This window comes from Vulpes vulpes, chromosome 9 (assembly GCF_048418805.1).
Source record: "Vulpes vulpes isolate BD-2025 chromosome 9, VulVul3, whole genome shotgun sequence".
Classification (NCBI taxonomy): Eukaryota; Metazoa; Chordata; class Mammalia; order Carnivora; family Canidae; genus Vulpes; species Vulpes vulpes.
In genome coordinates, this window is record NC_132788.1 from 100,603,245 (window position 1) to 100,613,264 (window position 10,020).

At 39.6% G+C, this 10,020-nt stretch overlaps 1 protein-coding gene across 1 annotated transcript; it reads left to right on the top strand.

The window, feature by feature from the left end:
• Window positions 1-4,218: 4,218 nt before the first annotated feature.
• LOC112913217 (olfactory receptor-like protein OLF4) lies at window positions 4,219-5,151 on the top strand. Its single transcript, XM_072718852.1, has one exon. It carries the CDS (start codon window positions 4,219-4,221, stop codon window positions 5,149-5,151), a length of 933 nt encoding a protein of 310 aa, XP_072574953.1.
• Window positions 5,152-10,020: the final 4,869 nt, after the last annotated feature.

Consider the following 10,020-nt stretch of genomic DNA (forward strand, 5'->3'; position numbering starts at 1 on the left):
AGGCTTACTAACTAGAATTTAAGTGCTATTTACACATTCATCAGGGCAAAGTTAATCTGATGTTGACAGCTTGCCTTCTATCATTTTCTTTCAAAACTACCATGGTTGGCAATGAAAAAAGCATGATAGTGGGCAGCCCCAACGGCCGATCGGTTGGTTTGATGCTACCTTGGGCCTGGGGTGCGATCCTGGAGACCTGGGATCGAGTCCCATGTCGGGCTCCCTGCATGGGGCCTCCTTCTTCCTGTGTCTCTGTCTCTGTCTCTGTCTCTCTTTCTCTCTCTCTGTCTGTCTTGAATAAATAAATAAAATCTTTAAGAAAAGCATGATAGAAAAAAAAAAGCATGATAGTAATGCAATCCCATGAGGGCATAGGGCACTATGTGCAGTGTGTGTTGAGGGGCACAAGTACCTGACGTCATATACTCCAATATGTGACCCTTAAATGCAGAATGTTAACCAAAAGATGAAAATAAGAATCAGATCTATCTCTGTTCACAGAATTTCTTGGAGCAAAATCAATAAAATTCAAAGAACACCATGTGAAGGAAAGGCTTCCTGTGTCTTGAAGTCCCATCAGTGGCAGGAAAGCCACCTTAGTCCTCACCATTCTCTGCCACCACCTCTCATCTCTCCCTCTTGCTCATCCCCTCACCACACTGACTTCATTCTGAGATTTGCATATCTGAAGTCAGTGCCTTCTGCAGCATATTTGCTCTTTTTTCCCTGCAGGACACACACATTCCCCAGAAACCTCCTGCCTCTTGCTTAGTCTTATTGGAAGTCTCTGTTAAAATGTCACCTTATTTGCAGGTCTTCCTGTACTCCTTTTTTTTTAAAGATTTATTTTTATTTATTTATGATAGTCACAGAGAGAGAGAGGCAGATACACAGGCAGAGGGAGAAGCAGGCTCCATGCACCGGGAGCCAGACGTCGGATTCGATCCCGGGTCTCCAGGATCATGCCCTGGGCCAAAGGCAGGCGCCAAACCGCTGCGCCACCCAGGGATCCCTCTTCCTGTACTCCTATTAAAAGTTAGCACTCTTCTCACCCACTACTTTTCATACTAACTTTTTTTTTTCCTTCATGGCACCTGTCACCTTCTGACATGGTGTATGATTTATGATTTTTTACTTTTTAAGTATATATTCCTTCTCCATCTTTGGATTGTATGGACTTTTTTTTCCCTGTCAAGCATTTATTTAAATTCCAGGTAGTTAACATACAGTGCAATATTCATTTCTGGTGTAGAATTTAGTGATTCTACAGTTCCATACCATATCTTGTGCTCATCACCACAAGTGCCCTCCTTCATCCCCATCATCTATTTTATCCCTCCGCCACTCACTTCCCTCTGGCAACACTCAGTTTGTTCTCTATAGTTAAGGGTCCACTTCCTGGTTTGCCTCTCTTTTTCCCGCAGTATGTAAATTTGAAATTTTTCTTAAATTCCACGAGTGAGGGAAGTCATTTGGTATTTATCTCTCTCTGACTTATTTCACTTAGCATAATATATTCTATATCCATCTGTGTGATTGCAAATGCAAGATTTCATACATTTTGATGGCTGAGTAATACTCCACTTTATTTATATACCACATCTTTTTTTTTCCCCATTCATCAGTTAGTGGACATTTGGGCTCTCTCCATACTTTGGCTATTATTGATAATGCTGCTGCACACATCAGGGTGCCCTTTTGTGCCCTTTTGAATTACTATTTTTGTATCCCTTCAGTAAATACCTAGTAGTGCAACCTACAGAATATTTACATGTCATATCTCATACAAGGTTAGTATCCAAAATCTATTAAAAAACTTATCAAACTAAACTCCCCCCCCGCCAAAAAAACAAATAATACAGTCATGAAAAAGGAAGAAGACATAAATAGATACCTTTCCAAGAAGACATACAGATGGCTAACAGGTACATGAAAAGATGCTCAACATCACTCATCATCAGGGAAACACAAATTAAATCTACAATTAGATATCACCTCACACCAATCAGAATGGCTAAAATTAAAAACACAGGAATCAATAGGTGTTGAGGATGCAGAGAAAAGGGGAATGTTTGCCCTCTTGGTGGGAATACAAACTGTTGCAGCTACTCTGAAAAACAGGATGGAGTTTCCTCAAAAGTTAAAAAAAAAGAACTAGCCTTCAATCCAGAAATTACTCAAAGGTTGTCTGGACAGTTCTTTCTCAGCATTTTATACTCTTTGTCTAGCAGATGTCAGTACTCAATATATAAACCTCAAAAACAGGAAAGCATTTTCATTAAACCTATAATACATGCCCTGTTAGAAAAAAGGCTGAATGGACAGAAATTCCTAATCAGCAATGTTGGTAGATTCCCTTAAATGGAATCAGATCTATACCAAACATATGTATTGCTTTCTTGAGAGCAAAATATAAATTGTACTATGTCACTCTGTTAATAATGCCCATTTGCTACAAATCAAAACTACAATGAGGTATCACCTCACACCTGTCAGAATGGCTAAAATCAACAACACAAGTAGCAGCAGTTGTTTGTTTGTTTTTTCCTGTAACCTATTTTTTCAAATTTTTTTTATTGGAGTTCAACTTGCCAACATTTAGCATAACACCCAGTGCTCATCCACCAAGTGCCCCCCTCAGTGTCCATCATCCAATCACCCCAACCTCCCGCCCACTTCCCCTTCCACTACGCTTTGTTCATTTCCCAGAGTTAGACGTCTTTCATGTTTTCTCACCCTCACTGATATTTTCACTCATTTTGTTTCCTTTCCCTTTATTCCCTTTCACTAATTTTTATATTCCCCAAATGAATGAAACCATATGTTTGTCCTTTTCCAATGCAAAAACAGTTGTTTACAAGGACGTGGAGAAAGTAGAACCTTTTACCTTGATGGTGGTGTTGCAGCCTTGCAAGATTCTTGTCTCATGGAGCTGAAGAATGAATCTTGGGGACACAAAAGTTTGAAATGAATAGAAAGTTTATTGAGGAAAGGTGAGCTCAGAAAGGAAAGAAAAAAAAGCTCTTTAGAGTAATAAGAGTTCCAAATAGGTTGCCACTGAAGGTTTTAATGGTCCGGCTTTTATAGAAAACAAATCAAGCAACTTGTTAAATATCATGTCTATAACATTAAACTAAACAAAGTGGGATTTTTAACTATAATGTAAATATCTCATCTATTCGTAAGAGGAACAAGGTGGATATGTAACTATGATGTGAATATCTTGTCTATATTTAGGACAAACAAGGTGGATTTCTTATGTTCCCTTCTTTCTGGTTAATATCTTATCTATAACATTTCTCCACATCTGGGATTTCTGTGAGCCTAGTTAAGTAACCCCCAGCATGAGCCTAGTCAGGGAATTCAGGGGCATCCCATCTCTCTCTGCCTGTACCTTAATCCTTTCCTTAGTGGGAATGCAAACGGATGGAGCCACTCTGCTAAACAGTATGGAGGTTCCTCAAAAAATTAAAAATATAACTGCCCTATGACCCAGCAATTGCACCACTAGGTATTTACCCAACAAATACAGAAGTACTAATTCAAAGAGATACATGCACCCTAATGTTTTTAGTAGCATTATCTACAACAGCCAAACTGTGGACACAAGTGTCCATCAATAGATGAATGGATAAAAAAGATACACATACACACACACACACACACACACATACACAATGGTAAATTTCTCATTCGTAAAACAAATTGAAATCTTGCCATTTGTAGTGACACAAATGCTGGTAGAGAGTATTATGCTAAGTGAAATAAATCAGTTAGAAAGATAAATATCATATGATTTCACTAATATGTGAAATTTAAGAAATTTAAGAAACAAATGAGCAAAAGGGGAAAAAATAAAGAAGAGAGATGCACCTAGAACAGACTCTTAACTACAGAGAACACACTGATGGTTACCAGAGAGAAGGTGGTGGGGAGATGGATGAAATAGGTGATGAGGATTAAGGAAGGCACTTGTGATGAGCACCAGGTACTGGTACTGTTGGAAACTGTTGAATCACTATATTGCACACATTAAACAAATATTACACTATATTACACTATATACTAAATATTACACTATATTACAAATATTACACTATATACTAACTGGAATTTAAATAAAAACTCAAAAATAAAAATAAATATATAAATGAAGCCTGTTTGCTTGAAAATTATTATCTTATCTTTTTCTTTCCTTGTAGTCACCACCACCACCACATGGAATCAGACAACGATACACGAATTTCAGAGTTCCTTCTTCTGGGATTCTCAAGGGAATCAGAACTGCAGCCCCTCATATTTGGGCTTTTCCTCTCCATGTACCTGATCACTGTGTTTGGAAACTTGCTAATCATCCTGGCTGTCAGCTCTGACTCCCACCTCCACACCCCCATGTACTTCTTCCTCACCAACCTGTCCTTTGTAGACATCTGTTTCATCTCCACTACTGTCCCCAAGATGCTCCAGAACATTCAGACTGGGAGTAAAGTCATAACCTACCCAGGATGCATCACACAGATATACTTTTTCCTACTCTTTGCAGGATGTGACGATTTTCTCTTGAGTATGATGGCCTATGACCGCTTTGTGGCCATCTGCCATCCCCTGCACTACACAGTCATCATGAACCCCTGGTTCTGTGTACTGCTTGTTCTGGTGGCCTGGATCATCAGTGTTCTCAATTCCTTGTTACAGAGCTTAATGGTGTTACAACTGTCCTTCTGTGCAGGCATGGAAATCCCCCATTTTTTCTGTGACCTCAATCAGGTAATTGGGCATGCCTGTTCTGACAGATTTCTTAATGACATGGTGATGTATTTTGCAACTGTGCTGCTGGGTGTGGCTCCCTTGCCTGGGATCCTTTTCTCTTATTCTAAGATAGTTTCCTCCATATGCGGAATATCATCAATTCAGGGTAAGTATAAAGCATTTTCCACCTGTGCATCTCACCTCTCAGTTGTCTCCTTATTTTACTGTACAGGCTTAGGAGTATACCTTAGCTCTGCTGCGCCCCAAAGCTCCCATGCAAGTGTAGTGGCCTCGGTGATGTACACAGTGGTCACGCCCATGCTGAACCCCTTCATCTACAGCCTGAGGAACAGAGATATAAAGAGGGCTCTGAAAAGAATCATTGGGGTTCCTGTGATGTAAGGGCCAGTCATCTTGGGGCTGAAGAAATGCCTATGTTTGTAGGGTTCACAGCCTCAAAGTCAAGAATTGCCATTCTTGACCAAGCCATGGTTGTAGAATCTGATTCTTCTATTTATACCCTGGAATTTCCATTTGTTTGAATTCAACTTCTCTATACATTTAAGTAATTCATATTATTAACCTTCTGCTCTGATACATAGACAGGTTTTCCATTGTCCACCTTTATACATCTCTAACGGTTTCTTCAATATTTTTTTAAAGATTTTATTTATTTATTCGTGAGAGACACAGAAAGAAAGAGGCAGAGACATAGGCAGAGGGAGAAGCAGGCTCCATGCAGGAAGCCCAATTTGGGACTCATCCCAGGACTCGATCCTGGGACTCTGGGATCACATCCTGAGCCAAAGGCAGACACTTAACCACCGAGCCACCCAGCTGTCCCTGGTTTCTCCAATCTTTGATCACAAATGCCTGGAAACTTCTGTAACTTACATGGGACATGGATATCCTAAAAGTAATTTCATTTCAAATGACTTATATCATGCCAAATAATTTCCCCTAGATTTCCCAAAAGAATAATCATGAGCTGTATTCTTCATATGAAAAAACCTACACTTGGCTACTAAGCCTTTCACATAATTTTACTGTAGAGGAGAATACAAAACCCCATTTTCATCTAGAGTCTGTCAATCTTTTCCCATCACTACTTTCTCTCCTCTTCCTGATAATGTGGACTCTAACCTTATTCCCTTTAAGGCTCAGGCTCTTGGCAAGGATGATCAGGCTAGGAAAGCCCAGCCACTCCCCTGTACCCATGTGCTTGCAGATATTCCCAAAGATGCACCAGAGCCTCTGGTGAGGCTGCACCAGACTTTTGATTGGTATTAGACTGCAAGAAATACCTCAGCAACACCCATCAGAGAACTCTAAAAAAAATAAGGTTTTGTTAACTTTAGCCATTCTGACTGGTGTAAAGGTGGTATCTTACTGTGCAAGGCAGGAAACAACAAATGCTGACAAGGCTTCAGAGAAAGGGGAGCCCTCTTACATTGTTGGTGGGAATGCAAGCTGGCACAGCCACTCTGGAAAATGTAATGGAGGTTCCTCGAGAGGTTAAAACTAGAGCTACCCTACAACTTAGCAATTACTGTACTAGGTGTTTACCCCCAAGATACAAATGTAGTGACCCGAAGTGTACCTGCACCCCAATGTTCATAACAGCAATGTCCACAATAATCAAACTGTGGAAAGAGCCAAGATGTCCATCGACAGCTGAATGGATAAGGAAGATATAAAGATGGAGCGTTACCCAATAATTTACCAACTGATAAATTATTGAACACTACAATTGAATTTAAAGAAAAAAGAAGAAAAACCTTCAATGTTTATTACTCACAGGTCCCAGAGGGTTCATGGAATGCCCAATGGCCATACAGGGATGTCTCAAAGGCAAAAAGAGGCATTTTGAGGGGAAGAGAGAGCATCACTGAGGGATCTGTCTTTATTAGGGTCCATGGCCAGAGTGTTGAGGAGTTGGCAGGTTCACACTTAATTGGAGAATTCTTTATGATTAGAATTTGGGCACTGTAGGGGGAAAGCAGGGTCATTCATGTGTTAGTATCTAGGTTACCCAGGGTTTTCTGAAGAGGTGCTTCAAGGCTTGGGGCAGCTTAATGAGTGCTTAATGTCTGACAATCACTCACAGTCTTATTTATTTATTTATTTATTTATTTATTTATTTATTTATTTTCAGGGATAGGACTTAATAATTCATCAATTACATACAACACCTAGTGCTCATTAAATTAAGTGCCCTCCTTAGTGCCCATCACCCAATATCCCTTTACCCTACCCACATCCCCTCCAGTAACCCTGTTTGTTTCCTAGAGTTCAGTGACTCTTATGGTTTTTCTCCCTCTCAATTTTAATCTTATTTTGTTTTTACTTTGTGACTCAGCTAAGTGTCCAGAAAGTCCACCACAGCCATTGCAAACACTGATTAGCAAGTATATCTCTCCCAGTGAGTCTACATGGAAAGACAAATTTGAATAAATTGATTGATTTTATATGTTCTTAGTGTCAGGCTGATCATGAATATGACAGAGCAAAATTTCAAAACACTCATTTTGCTACTACACAAAATACTTCTTTCTTCTCTTATTTTACATCACATTTCATGCTCTGCATCTATTTATTGAAGCATGGAACATTGGTGTCCACACTGAGGGGGTTTATTCATTGAGATGAAGGGTTAGTTAGGGTCTTCTGTATTTTTTCACCATTATCTTCATGTTTCAGCTTGAAAACTTTCAATTCTACCTGCTAATATGACTCTCTCTATTGTTACACAAAATAACTCCCTCTTCCTAATATTTCTCACAAATGCTAAGGGATTGTGAATGAGCAGTATCAGTATCATCCATTTCATACCTCCTTTCTCAGAAATCCCTTCCCCCTGCAGGATCAGTGGATGCTTCACAGGAAAGCTGAATTTCCTGCTGATCATGTGGGTCAGGGTCACCAGTTCTTCTGCACGAATGTGCATGTCCTTCAAGTTCTTGAAGTGATGCAAAAGGAAGTCCACATATTCACTTGTTCATAAAGTCATGGGAAATAAGCTTGAATAAGAGAACGATCACAACTGCTCTCCTCATTTGTCAGATCATATGCCACAAATAAAAAGCAGCACACAGAGGGTGACAGAATATGAGAGACAACTAACTCTGGGAAACAAACAAGGGATAGTGGAAAGGGAGGTGGGCGAGGGGTTGGGGTGACGGGCACTGTGGGGGGCACTTGACGGGATGAGCACTGGGTGTTATGCTATATGTTGACAAATTGAACTCCAATAAAAAAAGCAGCACACATTCTAATTGCCTCATGGCTGTTCACTTGGATTATTGTGTCAGTTAGCTCTTGCTATGTAACAGGTTGGCCTTGTCAAATGGGATATCATACTGATTCAAGGTGGCTGAACACATTGGTAAAGAAGAAATCTTGAGACATTTTTGGTTCAAAGAGATCCTTTTTTAAAATTATAGCATGATCCTGCCCTACGACCCAGCAATTGCACTGTTGGGGATTTACCCCAAAGATTCAGATGCAATGAAACGTCGGGACACCTGCACCCCGATGTTTCTATCAGCAATGGCCACAATAGCCAAACTGTGGAAGGAGCCTCGGTGTCCATCGAAAGATGAATGGATAAAGAAGATGTGGTTTATGTATACAATGGAATATTACTCAGCCATTAGAAACGACAAATACCCACCATTTGCTTCAACGTGGATGGAACTGGAGGGTATTATGCTGAGTGAAATAAGTCAATCGGAGAAGGACAAACAGTGTATGTTCTCATTCATTTGGGGAATATGAATAATAGTGAAAGGGAATATAAAGGAAGGGAGAAGAAATGTTGGGAAATATCAGGAAGGGAGACAGAACATAAAGACTCCTAACTCGGGGAAACGAACTAGGGGTGGTGGAGGGGGAGGAGGGCGGGTGTTGGAGGGGAATGGGTGACGGGCACTGAGGTGGGCACTTGATGGGATGAGCACTGGGTGTTTTTTTGTATGTTGGTAAATTGAACACCAATAAAAATTAATTAAAAAAAAAAAGTAAAATTATAGCATGAGAACAGGACCTGGGGGTAGAATGAGCTATACCGCGATTGTGAGGAATGATTAATTCTGTCCTTTCAAGTTTGTGGATGGAGGGGGTAGAGATAATGTAAGTTTCTAAGGAATTTCTGTATCCTGAACTTGAGGATGACCTTAGAGGTCTGACTGTTGTCAAGGTAAGATTGTCTTGCGTCTCTAATGAAGAATCAACGTTAAGTCAGCCATGAGTTCCTGGAGGAGAGTCATGCTCTGCATGTCTTAGCAATTCATCAGGGACTGCAGGTTGTAAGGAGATTGACTTTTAGATATCTTTCTCTTGCCTTTCTTCTCCTAATAAACAATACCTTTACAATCAAATGACATCATATTCTGGGAAGCATTTATGATATCTGCTGGGTTCTCAGGGATCTGTGGTCAGGTGTGAACCTCTACATTGTATTTCCATGTTGTTGTGTGTGGCTATAGTGCTCTTCTGTCTCAGCCAATTTATGGTCTTATTGCTACATTTATATATGCAAGTTATTCTTCTGTTTAGAAATTAAATGAACTTATGTGAATTGTTTGAGTTTCACTCAACTGTTCTTACATCCATATAACACTTGCTTTCCTTCCCTGTTAGAAGAGCTCTCTTGCAAACCTGCCATGAATAGTCAGGTATCTGTGCTCTAGAGCTGACCCTTAGCCTTGCTCCAGAGATATTTTCCTATTTTGTTAACTCATTGGAGTATAATAACACACAATAAGCTGCATATTTTAAGTATAGAATTTGATGAATTAAAGGAGCTATGTGAAAATGAAGAGTAGATAGTGTAAGTCTCCATTTATGCATACTAAGACTGTTAGGTATGCTCCGACTCCTGTGTTAGGTAATTGATAAAAATTTAAATTCCCTGAGGCTCTTTCCTTTTTTCTGAAGGCAGCATGGAACACTAAATATAACTTTAAATAAAATCTTGTAAAAAAAGAATAGAGTTTATAGACCTTAATTTTTACTTTTAAGAAAACATTTAGTATAGTGGTTGTGTCTTGTGTTTGTGTGTCTGTTTGTGTATATTCACACACATTTTCTTTAAAATAAGAATGCTCTCCACATATGTACACACAGAGACAATCTCTGATTTCAACTTTTATGTTGAAAGGACACTTGAGGGAGAGTTGTGGAGGATAGCACTAAAAAGAATGAATGATTGAATCAACATGAAGTAAAAGGTAGATATATAGGCACAAACTTGTAAATTACAAAGTGACC